Genomic DNA, 13833 nt, shown 5'->3' with positions numbered 1-13833 from the left:
CCTAGTTGTAGTTGCGACACAATCATGATTTCATGCACATCCACCGTATGTGTTTATGCCATGACTTTTGTCTGATTTAATGGGTGTATGGCATGATTTGTGATGAAAGGAAAAAAAACAGAAGGAAAAAATTTGGATTAACGCATCACAAAAAATTGCATACAGCCACGACTGCTAATAGGGGCGTAGCAATAGCCCCCGCAAAGGATGGTGGGGGGCTTGCCCAGGCGCAGTTTTCAGCAGCAGGAGGGGGGCACAGGACAGGGGGCAGTGGGCATACAGCGGTGGGGAGGGGGGACCCAACTCACCCCCTCCCTCAACTCAGGCCCCCCCTTCAGCGCTCCCGGTTCCCCCTCTAGAATTGATGACAGCGGACAGGGAACTCACCTCTGATCTCTTCATTCCAGGCAGCGATGGAACTCTGCGTGCCTACATCTTCTATGTCTCTGACACTACTGACTCTACTTCCTCTCAGTGTGTTGGAGACATGCAAGATGCAGGTATGCAGAGGGGTGGGAGGGGGCCCATCCAAAGTTTTGCAGGGGGGCCCAGTGATTTCTAGTTACGCCACTGACTGCTATGTGATTTTCTTTTGTACAGGAGAGCAAACATGCAAAAAATAAAAATAAAAAACAACTATCATTCAATACCGGATTAAGGGCCCATTTCCACTTATGCGGTGCAAATTTGTTGCGGAAATCGCAAAAACGAATTCGCATGCGGATGTGAATTTCACCGCGAATTTTACTGCAAATGCGCATACGTTTTCGCTTTTTTTTTAAGTATTCGAATTTAACCATGTCAGTGCCTGTGTGCTTTTACATTGATTTTAGACGAAAACTGATGCAAATTTGCATGGAAAATTTGCGTAGCGAAAACGCATGCAAATTTCTTATTCATTACATTGTATGCGAATCACACACCAATCTGATGGCTCTGCTGTGCAGATTTTTCCTGCACAGAAAAACGCTCTGTTTTCCTGACTAGTGGAAACAGGCTAATTAAGTTGTATTGGTTGTGCGAATCTGCAAGCAGAAAACACATGCAGATTCGCGATAGTGGAAACGGGCCCTTATACTTTTTGTGCCCCTAGTCCAAGTATGTTGTGGCTCCCCTTCATTTCAATGTTTAGCCCCCCTCTTCCATGTGTATCATCCATGTACAGCAAAATCCCCTTGAGTTTGGGCAAGTGAGTCTGAATACAGCTATGCGAAAGTCTGCATAAAAAGCATAACAGAGAGTAGGGTTGAGCTTGAATTTTACTTTGACTTGAAATTATTGTGAAAATAAAACAGATTTTTTAGAAAATCAGAAATTTGTTGAGTTTTCTCATGACCACAGACTTGATGCATGTGGCAAAAATATGTTTTCGCATGGCCATACATTTTCATGAATATTCTCATCTGTGCAAAAATGCATATTATGATGCCCATAGACTTCATTCAATTTTGTGAAAATTGGTTTTCTCGTTCCCACTGACTTCAAAGCATTTTGTGAAAATGAGCTTTCTCAAGCCCACTTACTTCAGTGCATTTGGGGAAAATGTATTTTTTCATGCCCATTTAACTTTGCAAATGTTTTTACCTGTACCGAAATGTTAAATTTTTTACAGAATCATGGAGAGATAATAAGGGCTTTGGTCACTTATCAATAGAGGAGGTCGTATAATTAGGTTATGCTGTGACACATACGTACGGGTGACAGTGGCCAACGCTGACTGTGACAATTCCGGCAAACAGATCCAGGTATCGTTTCCCCTCGTGGTCAAAGACCCACTGCATATGACCTTGATGTACCAATATGGGCTTTTTGTAATACGTCATTACCGCTGATAAATTCGACTTTCGGATCCGTACAACATCTTCATATGGAAGACCCTGCAAAGACAAGGATCATTTAAGAGGAACTGTAGTGAACATAATGAATAAAAGTGCTTTTTACTATATTCGTTTATAAATGATTTAGTCAGTGTTTGCCCATTTTTCAGTTTTTCAATTATTTAGACAGTGTTTGCCGTTCTTTCTTTACCCTGATTTGCATTCTGAAATTCATCACAAGACAAGACACAGAACATTTATATTGCTGGCAGGGTTGGTTGGATACGACTGTGTTTCCTTTATTTGCCTTCATAAACCTTGCGGTTTACCCTAAATGCTCTTTGTATCTCCTCTCCTTGTTCCTGACTTTTGAGTGAATCAGCAGATATGGTATACAGTAGTTTGTATGGGGTTTTTCTGGGTTAATTATTATTTTTCTTTTTTTCATTCTACTGTTGTTTACTGGTGTCAGTTATTTGTATGTGCTGCATGCGGCAGTTTATTTTATATGTATCTGTATCTGGGGATGATGGATCTGTATAGGGGTATATGCTATATTCTGTACTATCCTGGCCCAGTATGTAGCCTGGGTGGCCTGGGCTATTTTATCAGATAGATAAGGTCCTGTGCTTGTTTTTGATGGTTGTGTATATTTACTGAGAAACTGTTTGGTTAATCTGTTTTGCAGGATGTGCTGTAATGTTTATTCTTGCTTTTTTTTTTTCTCTTTTCTTCATAAAACGAATAAAAAAAAAGAACATTTACCGTATAGTGCGCTTTTCTCCTGGTGGACGCAAAGCGCCAGAGCTGCAGCCTCTAGGACGTGCTCTATAGGCAGTAGCAGTGTTAGGGAGTCTAGCCCAATGTCTCCTACTGAACAGGTACTGGATTATTGAACAGGAAGAGCTGAAAATCGAACCCTGAGAGCCCTTAACCAGTACAACATACAGGTGTACTGGTGGCAATATCTTTAGTTCTGTCAGGTGCAGGTCTGTGGAATGTCTGTTTACTGCGAATTCCAAAGCCAGTGAAAAGAAAGCATAGATAAACAGCCTAGGCTATTTGATGGTGGATCATTCAGACACTACTGCAACCAAAGAGATCAGCAGGACGGCCAGGCAGGCATCTGTTATTGTTTAAAAGGAAATAAATATTGCAGCCTCCATATCCCTCTCACTATAGGTTACCTTTAAAATAATTTTATTTATAAAACTGGCCTGGAGAGGATTATTTTCTTCTCATCAAAAATGCAGTTTCATGTACAACACGGCCTATCTTATATTGGGGTTGGTTCACTAAACGTATCTCCTGAAATTCTTGTCCTTACCTATTAACTCACAATTTATCTCTCCTTGGAGTTGGTTCACTAAAAGGCAGTAAAATTGGTGTGTGCTGGTAACGCAGGGCAATTTTAATGGTACGTATTCCAGTAGTAGAGTATGTTACCTGGGTAACACAAATATTGCTATGGTAGTGCGCATTATGCAAGTGTAACCTGCATGTTACAGACTTTTAGTGAATCAAGCTCTTTATCTGTCTCAACTCATGATTTATCTCTCCACGGTCCCTGATGCATAAGGCGACTTTCCCACCAAAACGTTGCGTTTTAGGGGACGTTATGGTCGCATAACGTGCCCCTAACGCAACGCATGGTGGTGTTGAAGTTGAACGTCAGATTGAGCTGCGTTATGCAGCTCTCAAAGCAGCCGCTCCAGGTTAGTGATAGGAAGTCCGGATCTTTTTAAGGATTCGGATCATTTGAATCGGATCATTGAAAAGATCCGGATCTTTGAACCAAATCATTTGAATCATTTTACTAGGGAAGCAGACTGGGTGAAATGACTAGCAGGACAGGACTTTCCCTGCACTGTACATTCTGTATGTTCCTGTTTCTTCCAGACAGACATCCACTGTGAACCGAATCTTTCATTGTGATGATACTGATGATTCGACTCACAAAAATGATCCGGATCAAATGAACGATTCGTTCATGATCCAGACAACACTACAGTCCTACCACGAGTCTCTGCAGTGCAGTGAATATTAATTAGCCATGTGGCTGGCTGCTGAGGAGGAGGGGAGACCTCCTCCTCCAACATTACTGAGCATGTGCAAGCAGTCTAACGCTGCTTAGCCCAGTATAACCTACAGCATGTAGCACTTTGTTTAAACGTGTTTCTTTACTATGTAATGCAACCTGTGCACTGTGAACAGCAACATTGATTTTACAGTGCTGTGAGTTAGGCTGTGTTACTGGCTGCTGTAAGGTGGGACTTTAACCTCCCACTGTGAAACCAGCCTGAAGGACGGCGGGTAAATTTGCTGTGCACAGCAATTCTACTGGTACTATCACTAGGGGATCAGTGAGCATTATACAATTACTGTGATGTGTGTTACTAGGGGGAGCTCACGCATTGCTATAGTAACGCAGCATACAGCCCGTCACCATAGCTACATGCGTGTTACCCTAGTATTACCCTGCGGCCCACACTCTGAGTGCAGAATAACAGGAGAGAGGGTGGAGGAAGCCACACTGATTGCATCCCTCACTGGATGTACGTAGAGAGGTGTTTCCTGGAGGATGCTAGCATCATTTGCAGGACCAGAGCATGAAATTTGGGCACCCGTGGCTAATGAACGATTTGAGCGCCCCATAGGTGCTAATGCAAATATTGGCTATAAGCCTCCCAAAGTGAAAAATTGGGTGCGGGATAGTTATCATTTTGAAAAAATTGTAACGTTGTAGATTTTGAAATTTTTTATCGTTTTAAAAATTAGAACGGCATAGTTTTTGACATTTTTAATGTTTAGTATTTATAAATTATTCATTTTGAATTTTTTTTTTCTGATTAGCTCAGAGTCTAGCCCCAGTTTATGAAGGCCCAACCATTTTGATAGGCTTCTTTTCCATGCTCTTGGTGTTGGGCATAAAGTCTCACTCATCATGTTTGCCAATCAGAATTTGCTAATCAAATGTCATTATTACATAGATGTAGATAAAGAAAGGGAAAGAAAGAAACATACCAAAGGGAGAAGGAAGAGCTGCCTTCAGAGAAGGAGAAAGTACCGTATCCTTTCTGCATACAAGAGGCCTCCCAAACTCCGCAATCCTTTAAAAAGTTGTGGGCTGTACCACACGCCAGGCGTCATTGATGCCGGGTGACACGCAATGCCAAACACGATGACCGTACATGACATGCTGAAGTCTCCGCGACACCGATATGCAAACACGACACACCGATGTCCAAACCCAGAGTACAGGAACTCGTCAGTCGCCGCATATGCTGGGGAGGAGCCCACCAACCAGGCGCAAGGTCTGGGACACCCAGGCCACGGAAAAAGGACATCGCGTCGCACCCAAACTCACCCAAACTCCATCCGCCTTACCACGTCACCGACACTTGGATACCACAGCCAAGGCTTGCAGTAAAGTGGCATAGGCGCACATGTGCATTACTCCAGAGGCACATCCAAACCTTTCAATATTATAAGGTTAGGATGGGTTTTAGGGTTAGGCATCAGGAAGGGAGGCTTTACGGTTAGCGTTAGGAAGGGGGGTTTTAGGATTAGGCATCAGGAAGGGGGCTTTTAGGGTTAGGCGTCAGGAAGTGGGACTTTAGGGTTAGGCGCCAGGAAGGGGGTATTTAGGACTAGGTGTTAGGAAGGAGGGTTTTAGGGTTGGGCTTCAAGAAGGGGGGTTTTAGGGTTAGATGTCAGGAAGGGGGGGCTTTAGGGTTAGGCATCAGGAAGGGTGTTTTAGGGTTAGGTATCAAGAAGGGTAGTTTTAGGGTTAAGCGTCAGAAAGGGGGGCTTTACGGTTAGGCATAAGGAATGGGGGTTTTAGGGATAGGTATCAAGAAGGGGCAGGGGGGTTAGGCATCAGTTAGGGAGCATTCTGTGTGAGAGTATGGATTGGCAAGGTTAAATTGTAGCAGGGTTTTAGAATTCGGTTTCAAGAAGGGGTGTTTTAGGACGTGCATGAAAAAAGGGCGCCAGGAAAAAAGGGCCCGGCTGGATAACGAAATGGCGCCGGTGAAAAACGAAATTTCAATAACGATAAACATTGTTAATAAATTTGGTTAATGATACATGAAACTATATTAACTTTAAAAAATGTTATGTTATGTAATTCAACAATACAGCTTAACCCATCCCTACTCTCACACAGAATCCTGCCCTGGTGTTGGCTAAAACTAACCATTCCCCTGGTGGTGCCTAGCCCTAACCCCCCCCCCCCACCCCCGATGATGCCTAACCCTAACCACTAACCCTAACCACCCCCGGTGGTGCCTAACCCTAGCCACCTGCCCTCCCCCCCGGTAGTGCCTAACCCTAACCACTCCCCTGGTGATGCATAACCCAAACCACTCCTGGTGTTGCCTAACCATAACTGGTCACTGGGTGGTGCCTAACCCTAACCACTCCCCCTGCAGAAACACCCTTTTACACATAGAGACGATAATATCTTTGATAATTTAAAATCTGTACATACAAACAAAATAATATGACCTATGACAAAAACTATAACGTTGCAAGCTTCTAAAACCATAACATAGTAACATACTTCAAAAACTTTAATGTTCTAATGTTGTTAACGTTATTTATCGGGTGTCCTTATTTCCTCCTTTTTGCTGTATTAACAATAATTGCTTTAGAGTCTATGGCGGCGCCCTTTTCGTCCACTAGCTGCCGGTGCCGTTTTTCCTGCTACCGTTTCAGGGTTAGACGTCAGGAAGGGGGGTTTTAGGGTTAGGTGTCAGGAAGGGGGGTTTTAGGGTTAGGCATCAGGAAGGGGGGTTTTAGGGTTAGGCATCAGGAAGGGGGGGTTTTAGGGTTAGGCGTCAGGAAGGGGGGTTTTAGGGTTAGGCGTCAGGAAGGGAGGTTTTAGGGTTAGGCGTCAGGAAGGGGGGTTTTAGGTAGTGTTGGGCGAACAGTGTTCGCCACTGTTCGGGTTCTGCAGAACATCACCCTGTTCGAGTGATGTTCGAGTTCGGCCGAACACCTGATGGTGTTCGGCCAAAGCGTTCGGCCACATGGCCGAACTAAGAGCGCATGGCCGAACGTTCCCCGAACGTTCGGCTAGCGCTGTGATTGGCCGAACGGGTCACGTGGTTCGGACCCGAACGCGCTCTGATTGGCCGAACTGTCACGTGGTTTGGGTAAATAAATACCCGAACCACGTCATATCTCCGCCATTTGTCTGTGGGTTTAGCTTTGGGTAGGCAGGCAGGGTAGTTTGCGCTCCAGCCACGCTAGCCAGGGTCCCCCCAGTCATTGTGTCGTTGCTGGGAATAGTAGTACACCGCTCGCTCAGCCACACTATATAGCATTCTGTTTACTGCCACTCTGTGTACCTCGCTCAGCCACACTATATAGCATTCTGTTTACTGTTCTGTGTCTGCTGGGAATAGTAGTACACCGCTCGCTCAGCCACACTATATAGCATTCTGTTTACTGCCACTCTGTGTACCTCGCTCAGCCACACTATATAGCATTCTGTTTACTGCCACTCTGTGTCTGCTGGGAATAATAGTACACCGCTCGCTCAGCCACACTATATAGCATTCTGTTTACTGCCACTCTGTGTACCTCGCTCAGCCACACTATATAGCATTCTGTTTACTGCCACTCTGTGTCTGCTGGGAATAGTAGTACACCGCTCACCCGCCACTGTATAGCATTGTGCTCTGTGTCGCTGCTGGGAATAGTGGTACACCGCTCACCCGCCACTGTATAGCATTGTGCTCTGTGTCGCTGCTGGGAATAGTGGTACACCGCTCAGCCACACTATATAGCATTCTGTTTACTGTTCTGTGTCTGCTGGGAATAGTAGTACACCGCTCGCTCAGCCACACTATATAGCATTCTGTTTACTGCCACTCTGTGTACCTCGCTCTGTTTACTGCCACTCTGTGTCTGCTGGGAATAGTAGTACACCGCTCACCCACCACTGTATAGCATTGTGCTCTGCGTCGCTGCTGGGAATAGTGGTACACCGCTCACCCGCCACTGTATAGCATTGTGCTTTGTGTCGCTGCTGGGAATAGTGGTACACCGCTCAGCCACACTATATAGCATTCTGTTTACTGTTCTGTGTCTGCTGGGAATAGTAGTACACCGCTCGCTCAGCCACACTATATAGCATTCTGTTTACTGCCACTCTGTGTACCTCGCTCAGCCACACTATATAGCATTCTGTTTACTGCCACTCTGTGTCTGCTGGGAATAGTAGTACACCGCTCGCTCAGCCACACTATATAGCATTGTGTTTACTGTCACTCTGTGTACCTCGCTCAGCCACACTATATAGCATTGTGTTTACTGCCACTCTGTGTCTGCTGGGAACAGTACTACACCGCTCGCTCAGCCACACTATATAGCATTGTGTTTACTGCCACTCTGTGTACCTCGCTCAGCCACACCGTAGCATTTTGTTTACTGCCACTCTGTGTCTGCTGGGAACAGTAGTACACCGCTCGCTCAGCCACACTAAATAGCATTGTGTTTACTGCCACTCTGTGTCTGCTGGGAACAGTAGTACACTGCCGCTCACTCAGTCACCCCATTACTATATAGCATTGCTGGGATCTGTAGTACTCTGCTCACCCACCCATACCATTGTACTGCCAGTCACTGTGTATATTGCTGGGATCGGTAGTACTTCACTCACCGTCAACTACTATATAGCATTGCGTACTCTGCCAGTCAGTGTGTATATTGCTGGGATCAGTAATACTCCACTCAACTTCAACCACTATATGAGCTCACCATGAGTTCCTCAGAGACCTCCGCTGTGAGCAGCACTCCCAACAACAGCAACAGCCAACGCCCCACGCAAGCTATAACATCCACCCCAGCAGCCAGTGGTCAGCAGCAGCCCTCCCCGGAGGAGAACGTTGTGTCCATCGGTCCGGCGCCAGAGCGATTATTGAGGGCTGCCATTGAGGAGATGATGGGGCCTGATGTGGAGGAGGAGGTCGGGCTCAGGCCAGCATCCCAAGTTAATGTTGAGGACGATGAGGGGTCTGTGTCTGGGGATGTTGGGGTGGCAGAGGTGGTGGGTGGGTCAGACTCAGGAGAAGAGTTGTATGATGAGGATGATGATCGGGACCATCTGTATGTGCCTCAGAGTCCGACCCCGGAAAACATGTTGTATCGTGTGTTTAGGTACTAAAATCTGCGTTCCCACTTCCTAGTACTGCCCGGGTCCACGGATCCATATATTTTTTTGGGCAGCACTATCAAACTGTGGTACTATGAGTGAGTTGCCATGGTCCTTCTGTGCTGTCACACTCACCGTCTGTCTGCAGATGGATTGTTCAACACAGCTACGCCATCTGACATGTAGTCCTTGACCATCTTCTCCAGGCGATTGGTGTTGGAGGACGTGGAACTGCCCGATTGCTGTTCTGTGGGCTGCTGCATGGGTGTCAGAAAATGTTCCCACTCCAAGGACACTGCCAATACAATTCCCTTTTGGGCACTAGCAGCAGCTTGTGTTCTTTGCTGCCCTCCTGGTCCTCCTGGGTTTGCTGAAGTCAGTCTGTCGGCGTACAACTGGCTAGAGAAGGAGGAGGATGTCAATCTCCTCTCTAAAGTCTCCATCCTCAAGGGCCTGCTGGAATTGTTCCATTTTTGACCTGTCTGACACTTTCTTCAATCAGTTTTTAACATTGTGTTTGTATAAACTGGGTATAAACCCAGTAATTGGTGTTGTCCAGAATAATGAATAATAATGAATAGTGAATAATGCGCGGGCCGCGTTCAATGCAGTCTAGCATGAATTGAGCCATGTGTGCCAGAGAATCCTGCCAGACTCCTCTGTCTTCATGTTCTTGTGAGGGTTGTGATTGTTGTGATGCACCATATTCGTCACCAGCATCACTTTCTTCCTCTTCTGCTGTCCATTCCCGCTAAATTGTGGAAGTCCAACGTGCACCGCTCTGTCCCTCGGCAGTGGGGGCATCCAATTCCTGCTCCAACTCCAGCTGTTCCTCGTCCTGTTCTTTGTCATAGCTGGGACTAAGTTGTAGTAAAATATTGTTAATATACACCTATATTCTATTACAATAATTTACACTATTTACACTTTAAAAGCGAAGAATATCGGTAGATATTAACGTTAACTTCATTAACCAAATGCCATTGTCGCTTTAAACATGAAAAGTTAACTGTCCTTACATAATATCCTCAAAGATACCCAGAGTACCTCTGCCAAATCATAACAGCAATAATGAGCTTACCGTGTACTTTTCTGGGGTAAAATCACACGGGGGCATTTTTGGTGGGCCATTGTTTGACAAACATCTGAAAGAGACTATTAGCTATAATCAATTTTAACATGTAAATGGTATGAAAATCATATAGTTATATACCAAACTGCAACCGAGAATGATGATGAAAATAATGTTAATAATGTTACTACGACAACGACTAACAACAGCAACAATACTAGAGTATTTTTTACCCTGTCTGCTTCACCCAGCGGCAGTCATCCCTTCTCCCAGCGGCAGTCATGAGTCATGCGCACTGGCACATCATCAGACATGCACTGGCAGCCCTTTGTTTTAGTAATTGGAAAATAAATTCCAGATATTCACTGTTTTGTTTAAGAAAAATTGGAGAGCAATTTGATGGGATAGTTCTCTTTTTTTCCTTTTAAATGCCTAGTTCAAGCTCTGATTTATTTTAATGCATATTTTTCTTATTTTTCATTATTTATTACCTGGCTAACTGTATATGCAAAAAATATTTCCTGTGTAAATGTCAGATGCAGCTTTGTTTCACTCAATAGCAGTCACTGAACTGTCCAAAACTCCTCCTCCTATATCATCATCTATAGGAGGTAGTCAGGGAGGAGCTGGTATTGGAGCTCCTTGCTGTGGCTGCTAAAGCATTAAAGGGAACCTGGACTGTTGTTGATTGTTGGTTCCTGTTATGCTCTGGCTACATACCTACCGCATTTCGCGCCGTATAAGACGCTCCGGAATATAAGACGCACCCAGGTTTAGAGGGCAAAAAACAGGGAAAAAAATATATAAACTAAACCTGGTGCGTCCACATTTCAGGAGTGTCTTGTATAAGCCCTCCCTCAAATGGTGTCCTCCTGTGTACCTCATGTGTCCTCTTATCTCGCCCTGTCTACCCTAAGTGTCCTGTGGTTTCCCCCTGTGTCCTCTGGTCTCCTCCCTGTGTCCTCTGGTCTCCCCCCTGTGTCCTCTGGTCTCCCCCCTGTGCCCTGTGGTCTCACCCTGTGCCCTCTGGTCCCCCCCCCCTGTGCCCTGTGATTGCCCTCCTGAGCCCTGTGGTCTCCCCTTGTGCCCTGTGGTTGCCCTCCTGTGTCCTCTGGTCCCCCCTGTGCCCTGTGGTTGCCCCCCTGTGTCCTCTGGTCCCACCCATATGCCCTGTGGTTGCCCCCCTGTGTCCTCTGGTCCCCTCCTGTGCCCTGTGGTTGCCCCCCTGTGTCCTCTGCCCCCCGTTCCCTGTGGTTGTCCCCCTGTGCCCTGTGGTCACCCCCGTGTCCTCTGGTCCCCCCCTGTGTCCTCTTGTCCCCCCCCTGTACCCTGTGGTCCCCCCTGTGTCCTCTGGTCCCCTCTGTGCTCACCCTCCTGTGTCCTCTTGTCCCTCCTGTACCCTCTGGTCACCCCCCTGTGTCCTCTGGTCCCCCCTGTGGTCGCCCCCTCCCCTGTGTCCTCTTGTCCCCCCGTACCCTGTGGTCCCCCCTGTGTCCTCTGGTCCCCCCTGTGGTCACCCTCCTGTGTCCTCTTGTACCCAATGTACCCTGTGGTCCCCCCTGTGTCCTCTGGTCCCCCCTGTGGTCACCCTCCTGTGTCCTCTTGCATCCCCCCTGTACCCTGTGGTCCCCCTGTGTCCTCTGGTCCCCCATGTGGTCACCATCCTGTGTCCTCTTGTCCCCCCCCCCAGCATCCTCATGTGTCCCCGCTGGCATGGCCTGCCCCCCGCTTATGTCTCCGGCCCCCCGCTTATGTCTCCGGGTCCCCGTGCAACTTACCTCCTCCATTTGGCCCGTGGCGTTAATTAACAGGTTACACCAACTCTCTCTATAAGCCCAGTGTGTTCACTCTGTGTTCCTAGCCAGAGCATAATAATTGATAATTGAAACTAGGTTAATTAACAGGTTACACCAACTCTCTCTATAAGCGCAGTGTGTTCACTCTGTGTTCCTAGCCAGAGCATAACAGGAACCAACAACCAACAACAGTCCAGACAATCTCATGCATCAATACAAGCAGAACAGTGCCATCTACAGACCAGATGTATGAACACCACATTGTTGTTATTTGATGCAGCCATTCCAAAGAAATCACGTGACTCAGAGATCAGTGCACAAAGTATGGATATGACAGGTTCCTCAGCACAAAGTCATCACCTATACCAGCCTCTCCCCTTCCTCCACTCTTCTTGTAGAAGTTACATCCTGGAATGAGCAAAGGTTTAATATAGTTCTAAACAATAGAAAACTATGCAGATAGACACATAAACTGTAAATATATTAACCTTTGCACAATATTCTGCAAGTTAATTTTCAACCTTAGGGCTTTACTGTGTATCAGTAATGAATTACTTGTGTGATTTAATATGTGAAACATGGAATAACAATGTCTGTAGAGCACCTTTCCTTTCCACATGGCATTGACTGTTACTGGAACTTTATGTCAGTTTTGTTTATTGACAGGCCCGGATTTCTAGAAAGGCCCAAAGGCCCCTGCCTTGGGCGGCTGCAAACCAATGGCACCTGGACATGAAAAAGGGGTGTCAACATATGAAAGAGGCGGCTGAAAATAGGGCGCTACACATGAAAATGGGAAAATGATACTCAAGGTGGCTTTCATAAAAGAGAGGGACTGCATACATGGATGATACACATGGAAGAGGGGCTACACATGGGGAACCACAACATATTTGGCTTAGGGGCACACAAATTATAAATCCGGCCTTGTTTATTGATAGTCTTGAAGCAGGGCCGAATTTACAATAAGGCATGTAGGCACATGCCTACAGGTGCTTAATGATAGAAAGGCGGCTCACTCCCCTCGCCTAGTTCTTCCTTCCCTCCTTCCCTATGCAGAGTCCTAAACGGAGTGTAAATGAAAGGGTTACTCCCCCAGCTCTGTGCATTCCACCAACTAGATCTCTCTGCAGTCTGGGGCAACGTAATACTGAGGGTAGCTTTGGTTACTCTCAGTATATACTAAGGTACACCTGTAGCTACCTATGACGGGCAAAGGAGAGGTGAAAGCTGGCGGTGCGGTTCAGTGGGGGTTTTCAGGTTCATGGAGGGAAAAGTCTAGGATGCCAGGACATTGGTGCCTATAGGCTCCTGTGATGTAAATCTGGGCCTGTCTTGAAGTGAAACTTGGAAAACAGAAATATTGAAACAGAGAAGAAGTTTCACATTTCGTGGGTTCAAAAACATCCCATGGGCTCAAACGAAATAAAAACAGCATCCTAATAATCCAGGGGCGGGTCTTGCAATGAAGGACAATAGTAAATACAAATCAGCAACATAAGAAAAGTTAATAATAACCAATAGGGGCAAAAAGATGTAGGCAGTTTACAGAATTCATATTAACAGGCCAACGGTAAACAATAATTACACCAGATTAGGAAAACTATCATATCAGTGCATGGGAAGAAGTGTAGGGAGAAAGAAAGGCCTGATCTGATGGATTATGGATTATGTTGCAGAACTAGATGCTAACGTTCAACACTGCAGAAGTAAGATCCAACAAAATAAATTGTTAACTTCTAACCACATTGAAGTCAGAAAGCAAATTAAAGTTAACAATATAGCACCTTTTAGAGAATGTATATTGCTCTTAATCTGAGGTTTAATATCAACCATAGGGGTCGAAAGGCGTATTATTACCGATATTTAACTACTTAATTCCAATACTAAAATATTGGTAAGCTTTACTGATAATTTACTATGATCTAATCTAACCCTACTCTCACACAGAACCCTTCCTCCACCAATGCCTAACCCTAACCTAAC

General features: G+C 45.8%; 1 protein-coding gene across 2 annotated transcripts in view; it reads right to left on the bottom strand.

Moving 5' to 3' along the window:
• AGXT2 (alanine--glyoxylate aminotransferase 2) overlaps positions 1–13833 on the bottom strand; it is a 70729-nt gene that overhangs the window by 34095 nt on the left and 22801 nt on the right. The window contains exons 2-3 of one of the 2 annotated variants that reach the window (XM_068250291.1): positions 10061–10134; positions 1696–1877 (exon numbers count right to left, since the gene is read on the bottom strand). In XM_068250291.1, coding sequence (XP_068106392.1) covers positions 1696–1877; positions 10061–10134 — 256 coding nt within the window. The remainder of the gene's footprint in view (positions 1–1695; positions 1878–10060; positions 10135–13833) is intronic. The other variant, XM_068250298.1, reaches the window with a different exon arrangement.

The sequence above is a fragment of the Hyperolius riggenbachi genome, chromosome 1, assembly GCF_040937935.1.
Source record: "Hyperolius riggenbachi isolate aHypRig1 chromosome 1, aHypRig1.pri, whole genome shotgun sequence".
NCBI lineage: Eukaryota > Metazoa > Chordata > Amphibia > Anura > Hyperoliidae > Hyperolius > Hyperolius riggenbachi.
Note: the sequence above shows the minus strand (reverse complement) of the source record. Positions and strands in the feature narration are given on the sequence as shown.